The sequence below is a fragment of the Cetorhinus maximus genome, chromosome 21, assembly GCF_964194155.1.
Source record: "Cetorhinus maximus chromosome 21, sCetMax3.hap1.1, whole genome shotgun sequence".
NCBI lineage: Eukaryota > Metazoa > Chordata > Chondrichthyes > Lamniformes > Cetorhinidae > Cetorhinus > Cetorhinus maximus.
Genome location: NC_135899.1, coordinates 45,376,242 through 45,389,837, shown reverse-complemented (window position 1 = coordinate 45,389,837; position 13,596 = coordinate 45,376,242). Strand labels below are relative to the sequence as shown.

Genomic DNA, 13,596 nt, shown 5'->3' with positions numbered 1-13,596 from the left:
AAGCTTCACATAGGATTTCACAGAATTCAATGTCAATCCAATATGTAGCACCCCCAAAGCTTGGGCAATTTTTCTGATCAGAAGAGATTCACCATCCTCCAATAACTACAAATTCTGCCTCGACATACCGATCCCCAGCTCTCACATCCTCACTGAAGTATCCAACAGTTTGAAGTGAGGTTTTAGATTGTAAAGATAGAGCTTTCTGACACATTTTCAATACATGCACTTGCTTCTCTTTGCCTTCAGTTCCTCCCACAGGGCTCTGTTGATGACATTACTGTCACTACCTGAATCTACAATAATGCTAACTTCAACATGACCAACAATCACTGCAACTTTCTCGTGGTTGCTCTCGTTGACATAAAACATGTATCTAGGATTGCTATTCATGTCCCTACTCTCTGCATCTTCTTTAACTTGTCTCACAGTTGTGCTACTTTCATCTCTCTTTCCTTTACATAGTTTGCCAGGCTTTCCTCGATATTCAGATTTGCTTCTGCACTTCTTACAAAATGGTCTTAGCCCCACATTTTTGCCTATCTTTCATTAGCAGAGCACCAGGCAACTTTTCCGTAGTGTCCCAAGTTGTCACATCTGAAACACTGTCTCTCAGACTTTTGTTGTTTACATTTACACATACCTGGATTCTGTTGTGCTGCTCAGTTAACTTTAACTTCTGTTGTGCCAATGGCAGAGATGAGACCAAGTTTCATGCTGTGAAATTGTCCATCCACTGCTTCCAGTGCAGCTGCTATTTTCAAAATGTCATCCAACGTTAAGCCGCCATGCCTTTCCAACAGCTTACACCTCAAATTATCCTACTTGATCCATTATCTGGATTTTCTGATCCATCGCAACATAATTGCATCCATCCGTCACCTGCCTCCAACTTGTCACAAATTGAGCTACTGTTTCTCCCTGTTTCTGTCCATCTGATGGAAAACATTCCTTTCGAAGGTGGCATTTGGTGTTGCCATGTAATGGTCCTTCAAAGCTTTCACTGCATGTTTATAATCTGCCTTTTCTCCCATGTAAGACAACATCTGGAAAGTTTCCCTCACCAAAGCACCCCTCATTGACAATGATAAATCCGTCACTGTGCTTTCCGTGCCACTGTCATCCATCCAAAAGCAGCATACGATTCAAACTTCTCGAGCCATGCTTTTCACTTCACGCTGACAGTCCTGGCATCACCCATCAGATAAAACGGCTCAATTCCCCAGACTGCAGACTTATCAGCTCCAGCAAATGCCATGACACAATCCTAGATATCTTCGCATTTATCCTCATCCCCACTGTCACACCTCAGGCTGAAATAACAACACTCAAAGTCACAGTTTTAGCATCAGTGACATCATTTAATCTGCCATGTTGACTAATCTCCGACCACATGCTATCTGACATGGTTGACCTTCATTAGTATGCAACAGGTGATACAGTACCAACCCAAGTATCCAAATGCATTCGGTCATCATTATGACAGCCCCCAAGTCATGCTCATTGAAAATGGCTCGGGATTGTGATCATGGTGAGAACTGGCACGGAGGCCGGCGGTAGCAAGTTGTGCTTCTGTCCGCATGTGATGTTGGCCCTGACCCATTTTAAAACACTGGCCATGAGAACTGAGCATGAAGTGAAGAAATTTTGGGGCAGGAGAGAGTGACTGCCCTTGACATCAAGGCCACATTTGACCGAGTGTGTCATCAAGGAGCCCTAACAAAACAGGAGTCAATGGGAATCAGGGGGAAAATTCTCCACTGGTTGGAGTCATATCGAGCACAAAGGAAGATGGTTGTGGTTGTTGGAAGTCAGTCATCTCAGTTCCAGGACATCACTGCAGGAGTTTCTCAGGGTAGTGTCCTCGGCCCATCTTCAGCTGCTTCATCAATGACCTTCCTTCCGCCATAAGGTCAGAAGTGGGGATGTTTGCTGATGATTGCACAATGTTCAGCACCATTCGTGTCTCCTCAGATACTGAAGCAGTCCATGTCCAAATGCAGCAAGACCTGGACAATATCCTTGGATATTACAAGTGGCAAGTAACATTCGCACCATACAAGTGCCTGGCAATGACCATCTCCAACAAGAGAGAATCTAACCATTGGCCCTTGATGTTCAATGGCATTACCATCACTGAATCCCCACTATCAATATCCTGGAGGAATTACCATTGATCAGAAACTGAGCTGGACTAGCCATATAACTACTGTGGGCAGGATTTTCCCCTCGGCAATTTGGGGCCGGGGCCCGCTCACCGAGGGGAAAATGACACGGGATGATGTCGGGAGGAATCCCCGACGTCATCCCGGTCCCTTTAAATTTTTAGGAAGGCAGGCGGACAGCTAAATCAGCTGTCCACCTGCCGACCTGTCAATGGCCAATTGAGGCCATTGACAGGCTCATTAACATAATTAGAGACCTGCCCGTCCAAGCTTAAGGCTGGTGGGCAGGCCAGGAGCCCCAGCGGGCTTCTGATTATTCATGAAACTTCATCCACTGGCGGGATGAAGTTTCATGTCCGTTTTTTAAACATTTAATAAATTTTATGTGTTTATTATTAACATGTCCCATCACATGTGACATTGTCACATGAGAGGGACATGTTAATAATTTCAATATTTATCTATTTTTATACTTTACTTACCTGTCACAAATCTCCCTGAGACAGGACTTTGCCTCGGGGAGCAGTGCGCGCATACGCAAAAGAGCGCACTTTGACAGATGAGGAATCCCTCTCCCCCCGCACAGTAAGCGCATAGCGCTTCCTGTCAGGCAGGCTGCTAGGCAGGCCTTAATTGGCCCGCCCAATCAAAATGGCAGCGGGCCCCGTTTTGGTGGCGGGGGTCGATTGTCCGCCTGCCGCCGAGCCTGTGGGGCCTGCATGCCATCCAAGGGCAAAATTCTACCCTGTGTCTACAACAGCAGGTTAGAGGCTAGGAATTGTGTGACAAGTAACTCATCTCCTGACTCCCCAAAGCTTGTCCACCATCTACAAAGCACAAGAAAGGAGTGTGATGGAATACTCCCCATTTGGCTGGGTGAGTGCAGCTCCCACAATACTCAAGAAGCTTGACACCGTCCAAGACAAAGCAGCCCGCTTGATTGGCACCACATCCACCAACATGCACTCCCTCCAACACCGACTCACAGTAGCAGCAGTGTGTACCATCTACAACATGCATTGCAGAGACTCACCAAGGCTCCTTAGACAGCACCTTCCAAACCCACAACCACCACCATCTAGAAGGACAAGGGCAGCAGATAGATGGGAACATCACCACTTGGATGTTCCCTTCCAAGTCACTCACCATCCTGACTTGAAAATATATCGCCATTCCTTCACTGTTGCTGGGTCAAAATCCTGGAACCCCCTTCCTAACAGCACTATGGGTGTACCTACACCACATGGACTGCAGCGGTTCAAGAAGGCAGCTCACCATCACCTCCTCAAGGGCATTAGGGATGGGCTATAAATGCTGGCCCAGCCAGCGAAACCCACATCCCGTGAATGAATTAAAAACCCCTTCAGTTCCACCAGCATTGATCTGTAGAAAAAAAAAACTTGTTCAGAAAGCAAAATACTGTGGATTCTCAAATTCTGAAATAAATAGAAAAGGTTAGAAACACTCAGCAAGTCAGGCAGTACCTGTGGAAGGAGAAACAAAGTTAATGATTCAGGTTGATGACTTTTCACCAGAGCTGGAAAAAGATTTAAATGTTTTTAAGCAAGTACACAGCTCGGGAAATTCGTGGGAAAGGGAAGAACAAATGTGAGGCAGAAGGGCAGACTCTGCATCTCCTGCGCTTGCACAGGAAGTGCTGTGAGAAACAGAGGGAGGTGTTGGAAGTAACGGAAGAATAGATCAAGGCAGTGATTATCAAACTGTGGTCCGTGATCCTTGAAGGACCTCTCGATGGTTTGTGGGCTGTGCCAAAGTGCAAGCCACTGAATGTGGTTCTCAGAGAGAAATTTTGACAGACTGTTAGCTCTAAGTACAGTCCAAGTGTCCTGGACTTACCAATACAGCTCTGAAGCACCTGCTACCATCCTCAGCAATATACAACCGTGAGATTGAATTTTTAACGTTTGTTGGGCTGAAAACAAAGAGAAGGAACCAGTTGAACATAGAGCCTGATATGAGACTGAAACTCTCCAACTTGGAACCAGACATTGCCTCATCAAAAGCAGCACCTTCCCATTAATTCTGATGAGTATTTTTTTTTTGCAGTGTCAAGCAAGTGGAACAGGGTTTTTGGCACTGCCAAAGTGTTCTGCAGATGAAAATGTTTCAGCACCACTGGTCATGGGTATTCAGAGGGAATGGTCCCTTTGGAATGCTGAGAGGGGAGAATGTTTTTGACGGTGACATCATGCCGAAGGTGGCAAAAAATGATGGAGGAATGTCAACTGAATGTAGAGGCTGTTGGGGTGGAAGGTGAGAACATCGGAAATCCTATCATGGTTCTGGGAAGGAGGGGAAGAGTTGAAAGTAGAACTGCAGGATATGGGATGGACTCAGTTGAAGGCCCTGTTACCTATGTTCAAGGGAAATCTTTGGTTGAAGAAAAACAGAAGACATTGGAAGATGGTATCATCAGAACAAATAGAATGGAGATGCAGAAACTGGGAGAATGATATAGAGTTCTTACAGGAAGTGGGGTGGGAGGAAGTGTAATCAAGGAAACTGAGTAAAAGTAGATATCAGTTGACAGCCTATCCCCAGAAATGGAGATAAAGAAGTTGAGGAAGGGAAAAATCAGGGATGGACCATGTTAAGGGGGTTGTAGGGGAAGGATGGAAATTGGAAGTTAGTTTGATTCAATTTTCTGGTTGCGATGAGGCAATGCAGGAAATACAGTCAATGTACCTGAAAAAGAGGTGGGAGGTGGCCTGAGTAAGATTGCAACAAAGAAAGTTCTACATATCCCACAGAAAGGCAGACGTAGAAAGGGCCACAGCAAAAACTTTTAATTGGAGAAAATAACCAAAGTTAACAGAGAAGTTGTTCAATGTAAGAGCTAGTTCAGCCATGCAAAGGAGAGTGGTAGTAGATGGAGACTGGTTGCATTTCTGTTCAAGGAAAGCTGAGGGCCCTCAAACTATCTTGGCGGGGAATTGGACGTCCATAGTGAAAAGGATACGGAGTGGGATTTTCTAGCCCCTCCTGCCAGCAGGACCTTCTGGTCCTGCCAAAGTCAAAGGAGATTTGAATGGTTCACCACATCTGCCACAGGGAAAGCCACTACGCCAGGGCCAGAAAACCCGGGCCATGGTTAGAACCAGGAAACTGGCAAAGGTTAAAGTGATGGAGGCTGTCAGAAGAGATGAAGGTGGGAAGAGATTGGTTTAGAGGAAAAACATAAGAAGAAGATAGGAAGAAATAAGTTACCTGGGGCAAGAACGAGCTGAAATAGGTCTTCATAACATTAGACCTGAGGTTTAATCGGTCCTCAGAAAGATTTATGGAATATGCACTGGACACATTCCATTCTATTAATTCTCATGAAATAATGTGTACATTTGAACAATATATCTGAAGTTAATAAGTTTTTTTTACAACAATGCCATTTAGAACCTTTGCCAAAATTCCTGAAAGCTGTTGCATGATTCTTGATGATTTTAAGCTGTGAACATTAGCAACAGTACAAAACACATTCTGGCTAATTGGTTTGCTAATGTGTATGTAGAAGTGTAGCTTCTGACATCCTATTACATGCACAGTGGCTAGATGCAAGGTTAATTCAGTCTCATTAACTGCTACTGGATATCATTATTAGAATGCTGTGATAATGATGTACTGCAGTGTATTTTATCTCTTCAACAAGAAGCAATTTTGGGTACAACTGCTTCGGTGTTGTCATTGCAGGAAAAAAAACAGAAGTAGGGTTTGTTAGAGTGAATTCCATCTTGAGATATGCTCTTTGTTCTGGAAAATAAAAAATTATCTCCATACAGTGTTGAAAAGGAGTACAATAACTGCTAAGCACTTAACCCCAAGATGTGAACCTTGTAAATCATTTTCTACACTACCTGTTGCACAGCTCCTCCATGTAGCTCAGTGTATGCTCCAATGGAGAGCATGAGGTTAGGCTGGGTGACTTGAATCTTTCCCAAAGAAAGGTAGCTGTTTGTTCAAGGAGAATAATTAGCATTTTTATAGCACCTTTATCAGACAAAAAATGCCCAAAGGTGCTTCACAAACGTGTAATCATACAAAAATTTTCACAGAGCCAAGGTCAAGGCATTGTCAAGGGTGAATAAAAGGTTAGTCAAAGGAGTAGGTTATAATAGGGAGAGAGAAATGGTGAGAGAGAGAGAGGTTTAGGGAATTCCAGTGCTTAGGGTCTAGGTGTAGGGGAGGTGGGACCTGTACAAGTTGGACTGGTTATATCTGAACTGGAATGGGACCAGCATTCTCGTGGGGAGGTTTGCTAATGCTTTTGGGGCAGATTTAAACTAAATTGGCAGGGGGATGGGGTCCTAAAAAGCACTTCAGAGGGGAGAGAAGCTGAGATGGAATTAGAAGTTAAAGCGCTAGTAAATGAGTCTGGAAGGCAGACGAAACATAGGCTAGATACGAAAGAAGTGAGCTTAGCAAGGCTAAATGGAATATATTTTAAAGCAGGGAGCTTGAACAATAAGACAGACGAGCTGAGAGCACAGATAAGCACGTGAGAGTATGATATCATAGCTATTGCCGAGACTTGGCTAAAAGAAGGGCAGGATTGGCAGCTCAACATTCCTGGTTGCAGGGTATTCAGACGAGATAGAGAGGTGGATAGAAGAGGAGGGGCAGGGGGGTCGCAATTGATTAAGGAATCAATTATAGCAGTGAGGAGGGATGATATCCTGGAAGGATCATCAAATGAGGCCATATGAGTAGAAGTTAAAAAGCGCAACAGTGGCAAACACGCTGTTGGGTGTGTACTATGGGTCCCCAAAGAGTCAGGGAGAGATAGAGAATCAAATATGTAATCAAATTTCAAAGAAAAATAAGAATAATAAGGCAGTAATAGTAGGGGATTTTAACTACCCAAATATTAATTGGGATAGTTTTAGTGTGCAAGGTAGGGAGGGAGCAAAATTCTTAAGTTGCATCCAGGAGAACTTTTTAAGCCAGTACGTAGAAAGCCCAACAAGGAAGGGGGCAGTTCTGGACCTAATGTTCGGAAATGAGCCTGGGCAGGTGGAAGACATATCAGTAGGGGAGCATTTTGGAGATAGTGTTCATAATTCAGTTAGATTTAGGATAGTTATGGAAAAGGATAAGGTTGGGCTGGGAATAAAAGTTCTAAACTGGGGAAAGGCTAATTTTACTAAGATGAGATATGATTTGGCCCAAGTGAACTGGGAGCAGCTACTTGCAGATAAAACTGTGTCAGAGCAGTGGGAGGCATTTAAGGAGGAAGTAGCGAGAATACATGGCAAATATGTTCCCTTAAAAACAAAGGGGGGACCAAGTCCGGAGAACCCTAGATGTCAAGGGACTAAAAGGTTAAGATTAAGAAAAAAAGGGAAGCTTATGGCAGATAGCAAGGGCTTAATACGGAAAAGTCCCTAGAGGAGTATAAAAAGTGCAGGGGGATCTTAAAAAGGAAATTAGGAAAGCTAAGAGAGTGCATGAGAAAGTATTGGTGGGTGGAATAAAGGAAAACCCAAATGGTTGTTTTAAATATATGAAGAGCAAGAGAATAATTAGGGAAAGAATAGGGCCAAATAGAGATAATCTGTGTGTGGACCCGGAAGACCAGGGTACAGTCCTCAATGAATACTTTGCGTCAGTCTTCACAATGGAAAAGCACAACGCAGGTATAGACATCAGGGTGGAGGACTGTGAAATATTAGAGGAAATTAACATAGAGAGAGAGAAGGTACTAGCAGGTTTAGTGGCATTAAAAGTGGATAAATCTGCAGGCCCAGGTGAGATGTACCCCATGCTGTTGAGGGAGGAAAAGGAAGAGATATCAGGGGCACTGGCAGTAATCTTCAAATCCTCTCTGACCACAGGTGAGCTGCCAGCCAAAAGACTGGAGGACTGCTAATGTTGTCCCACTATTAATAAAGAGAGGAAGGGATAGACCAGGAAATTACAGGCTAGTCAGTCTAACCTTGGTGGTGGGGAAGTTACTAGAACAAAATTAATCAGACACTGATTAATCAGGGATAGTCAGCTTGGATTTGTTAAGGGAAGGTCATGTTTGACAAATTTGATCAAATTTTTTGAGGAGGTAACCAGGAGTGTTGATGAAGGTAATGCTTTGATGTGGTCTACATGGACTTTAGCAAGGCTTTTGATAAGGTCCCTCATGACAGACTGGTCAAGAAAGTAAGAGCCCATGGAATCCAAGGCAAAGTGGCGCATTACATCCAAAATTGGCTGAGAGGCAGGAAGCAGAGGGTAATGGTAGAGGGATGTTTCTGTGACTGGAAACCTGTTTCCCGTGGAGTTCCGCAGGGCTCGGTGCTGGGGCCCTTGGTGTATGTGGTGTACATAAGTGATTTGGACTTAACTGTAAGGGGTATGATCACGAAGTTTGCGGATGACATGAAAATTTGAAGAGTGGTAAATAATGAGGAGGATAGCTGTAAACTGCAGGAGGATATCAATGGGCTGGTCAGGGGGGCAGAGCAGTGGCAAATGGAATTCAACCTGGAAAAGTGTGAGGTAATGCCCTTGGGAAGGGCTAATAAGGCAAGGGATTACACTATGAATGTTAGGACCTTGGAAAGTACTGAAGATCAGAGGGGCCTTGGTGTGCATATTCACAGATCTATGAAGGTAGCAGGGCAGATAGATAAGGTGGTTAAGAAGGCATATGGGATACTTGCCTTTATTAGCCGAGGCATAAAATACAAGAGCAGGGAGGTTATGCTGGAACTGGATAAAACGCTGGTTGGACCACAACTGGAGTATTGCAAGCAGTTCTGGTCACCACATTATAGGAAGGATGTGGTAGCACTGCAGAGAGTGCAGAGGAAATTTACCAGGATGCTGTGTGGGCTGGAGGGTCTTAGCTATTGTTTTCCTTGGAGCAGCGAAGGTTGAGAGGGGACTTGATAGAGATGTATAAGATTATGAGGGACATGGATAGGGTGAATAGGAAGGCACTTTTTCCATTAGTAGAGAGGTCAATAACCAGGGAGAATAGATTTAAGTAAGAGGTAGAAGGCTAAGAGGAGAGTTGAGGAGAATCTTTTTCACCCAGAGGGTGGTGGGAGTCTGGAACTCACTGCCTGAAAGGGTGGTTGAGCCAAAAACTCTCATAACATTTAAGATGTATTTATCTATTCACTTGTGTTGCTGTAGCCTCCAGAGATATGGGCTAAGTGCTGGAAAATGGGATTAGTGTAGTCAGATCTTTTGATCGGCATGGATGCAATGGGTCGAATGGCCTCCTTCTGTGCTGTAAACGTCTATGGGTCTATGAAAGTGTTTCAATGGGAGGATGAGAATGTTTAATTGGAGGAGTTGGTTAGACAGTAGAAGACAGGGATTAGATATAATGGTTATATACTTGAATTGGATGGAAGTGACTAGTGGTGTCCCTTAAGAATCTGTGCTGGGAATTAGCTATTCACTATATTTATTAATGACTTAGATAATGCATTAGACAGCCATGTATCCAAGTTTAGTGATGGTGCATAGATTGGTGACATAGTAAAGTAGTGTAAAAGGGAGCATAAAATCATAGGGACGTTGATAGCTTAATTGAGTGGTGTTGTGGGCAGAGGAGAAATGGTAGGATGATTCCCCCTTCATTTCACCTCTCAAATAACTGCAACAAGATGTGTTTTAAAGAAGAATTTAACCTCTTGAGTTCTGTAACTCTCAAGAACAGACACAAGACAGGTTTTCTCATAAATTTAAAAAAAGAAATAAATGTTTATTTTTCAACGCCCAAATATAATTGCAACAATGCCCACTCACATAAGAAACACACACAAGAGAAGGTGATTACAAAAGAGGTAACATGCACTTATATTTTTAAAAGAGTCCAAAAAGTTACCATTACCCTTGTCTTTCCAGATGAAAGCTGGAAACGTTGCTGGCCTGATGATTTCATTTTCGTTCACTGAAGAAAATGTAGGTTAGAAGTTTCTGGCGATGATTTCACAGTGTCTTGCTCCTGGCTTTGCTCCAGGAAGTTATATTGGAGCCTCTGTAGCGAAAATCTGGCTTGGTTCTGCAAATCTGTCAGTAAAAGGCTAGCCCCGCTTCTCTGTTTGTTAGTGAATTCTTGGCAGGGTTCTTTCTTTGCTGGGTGGGATTTTTTTCCCTTTGAATTTCTTTGACTCCCAGACTGACTGACATTTGAGACTACTCTCAAGATGTGTGTTAATAAATATTTCTTATCATAAGGTGATTTTTTTTCAGGTGACCATAGTATCGGTGTTTCCATTGTCCACACAAATAGTCCCTGATGACGTTAGCGTTGACACATAATAGGGTTTGAATCTTGTCTATTTGCGTCTCCTTGTGATAGAATGTTTTTTTCCTCACAGCCATTCTGTGGCAATTCATTCTGCAGCCCTGAGGTCTGTGCAGTCGTTATGCACTGGTTTCTGTAGGCACTTGGATAACAGTAGCTGTTACATTGATAGGAGAGATTTGTTGCATTTTTAATATTTTCTCAAAGGAATGTTCCAGAAGATTGTTTCCATATTAGTATCCTAACCAGACAAGTCAGCTGCTCCCAGCCTTGGGCAGTTTCAAGTATATTTGCAGACAGGGAGGGAGGTCACCTGACCCCCTTGACTCAATCTTGTTGCAATGCAAATTGTCCATATTACACATTTTTAAACATATTAAAACATTCATTTTTCATGCATTCACGGGTACACATGGGTGTGACAGTGGGCAAAACTTTGACCAATTAATTTCAATGTAGGTATGTGTGAGGTCGTCCATTTAGAACAGGATTGTCCAACCCGCCCCTGCTCACCGACTGGAAGATCCTGCCATATGTTGTTTTACTGTTGCCTTAACATAGGTGTAGCTGGGAGTCAGATTCATCAGGGGAGTTAGGAGTTATTACAGTAGCAATTTGTATACCTATGTATGTGCTTAAAATATTTTCTCCTATTAAGAAATGTTTAATTTAGTTTTGTAAAAAACCTCTTGACTCGGTGGACTTATTACTACTGAATTCAAGGCACGCACCTTGAAATAAAATGCAAATTGCAAAAACAGTTGTGGCAGCTGTTTCAAGTTTCTCTCTGGGATTTGAGCAGCTCAGCACTTACCATATGCTGTGCCATAACACCATGAATCCCCAAAATGATTCATACCACAAGAAAAAAACAACAAATCCAGGTTGACTTTCCCTCTGAACTAATTAAATGGCTGGTCTGAAATTTCAAGCAATTCCATGCTTCCTGAGCCCCGTGGTGGGCGGGCACTTGGGGTGTGGCCATTTCCCTATCTTCCTCTCTCCTGCTTTCTCTCTCTCTCCCAAGCCATTTCTTTCAATATTTCATCTTTTAATAAATTTCTAAAAAGACACCAACAAGATGTGCCATTTTAATTGGGGGTTGGCGTTGAGGATGGGCGGACGGAATGTGTGCCATTTGCCACTTGCTCTTTCTGGCCCTGTCTCTGAGGCTTTGGGTGAGCTATGGATGGAAGGGATTGTTAAAAGTGTTACCTGAAGCCGCCAGAGCTGTAACATTTGCAATTCCAGGGCTAGCGATGACTGTGCACGCACCCTGCTGCACATTGCCCCCTATAAAGATGGTGGCCACGCATACAAATGCACATGCCCGGCGTTGGTACAGATTAGTTGGCCCATTTTCCTGCATAAGAATTGCTGCACTTCGAAAGAAATTAATTTTGTGATGTACTTTGAGGTGTTTTAACATGAAAATGTGTGATATAAATGCAAATATTTATGTTAGTATGTATTTACAATTGTGAAAACACACAAACATTAGCAGTGTTGTTACATCCTGGGAAAATCTGACCTCCCTTTTTGATTTACTTTTCAGAGCATGGAATTTACAGGAGTACCGTCTGTCCCATTAATGATCGGATGTGGAATTGCCTGTATGGCCCTTTTAACATTGCTTGCTGTATATGCTGCTTTTTGGAGGTACTGTACATCAACCTAGTAATTGTATACAAAATACCAATTGTTAAAACTGCACCAATATAATATTACTCTGTGTGTGGTCCTGTTCACTGTATTCTGATTATAAAATAGGTGGTGGAGCATCCATTAACTCTGTTATCAAAGGCGATAGTAATTCAGTTAACAAGGGGACACATTTTTATGCAGTTGTGATAAAAAGAACAGTTTATATCTTTGTTATTTTATTATCCAGTTTTTACTTTCCTTCAAGCTACAGGAATACAGGAATATATTTTACATCCTGGCAGGCCTGGTTCCTTTTGAACGAAGGGAGTTTAACATGCTAACATATATTGAATGCAGATTCACTAGTTTTAATTTGTTGAATAGCATTTTTTGATAGCTGTCTGCATTATTTCCAACCATTATAGATTTTGCAAAGTGAATGGAGTCAATCGTCTTAGACAATTGACAAGCTATGAATTACTACCAAGGTACTCATGAGAGATGCAGTGAGCGATTATGTTTCAAGAATTAGTGTTATGTTCAGTGGTTGTGCAGGAAAATAATTAAGTTCATAATTAAGACTATACTGAAAGCCACTTATTTATCTGCGCAATGTTAAATAGATTTGTGTCTGAGTTTAGAGCCTGTGCCTCAGTTAGTTAAGGGTGTTAGTCATCTTCCCCCTGAAGACAGATGTATATTGAAATAAAACAGAATACAGGGGGTAAGGATTCTATGTTCAATCTCTGGTTTTCACTACTTGCACCTAAACAATGAGCAGGTAAGGTTAAAAGTCCACTTGTGGACTAATCGTGAGTCGTGTAAATACCCCATAGTGCAAAATCGTAACAACTATCTTACCATCGGGATTTTAAACAAAGGTTTTGTTATCAGTCCTTTTAAACAGTGTATGCTGCTTCTTGTGTTGTTATAATGATACAAAGGCACCAATCACTCATAAAGAATTATGTAAACACGTTTGTTGATTAATTTATTTAAACAAGGCACATGAGAACATACATATGTGGATAGAAAGCTTGAAGACATCGACAGCAGAGCTGTGTGTGCTATGTTCTCACAAGCCAAAGTGAAACTGAGGCTGGAACAAATGACACACTTCCCTATTAGTGATGGCACACTGCTATCCCTTGAAGAAATGTTACAACATGCCCCTTTCTTTTTAAAGATACCTTCCCCCCCCCTGCCAAAGAAGTTCATGTTTATGTTTAGTCACAGTGAGCTGTGGAATTGTCATTCGTGGATGTTGTTCCTGGTTGCAATTGGATCTTGCCCGAGATGCAGTAGGACTGTATGGTGGTTGAGGAGCTGGAATGGATCTGATGTGTCCTCAGTTACACCTCACCTTTGCGTCTTTGTGCGTAATGATTTCATGATACCTTGGTTCTGAGCAAACCCATGTTACCTTTGCTAGTTGCTACCTTTCTTCTCAGGAAGCCTGGATGCAAACTTGTTGCCCAACTGTAAACTTGGTAATTTTGTACCTGCATTTTTATCATG

At 42.7% G+C, this 13,596-nt stretch overlaps 1 protein-coding gene across 1 annotated transcript in view; it reads left to right on the top strand.

Annotated features, from left to right (window-relative positions):
* The window catches only part of adgrb2 (adhesion G protein-coupled receptor B2), a 1,091,625-nt gene that overhangs the window by 813,091 nt on the left and 264,938 nt on the right, over positions 1-13,596 (top strand). The window contains exon 19 of the mRNA XM_078566906.1: positions 11,990-12,093. Within this exon, the coding sequence (XP_078423032.1) occupies positions 11,990-12,093 (104 nt within the window). The remainder of the gene's footprint in view (positions 1-11,989; positions 12,094-13,596) is intronic.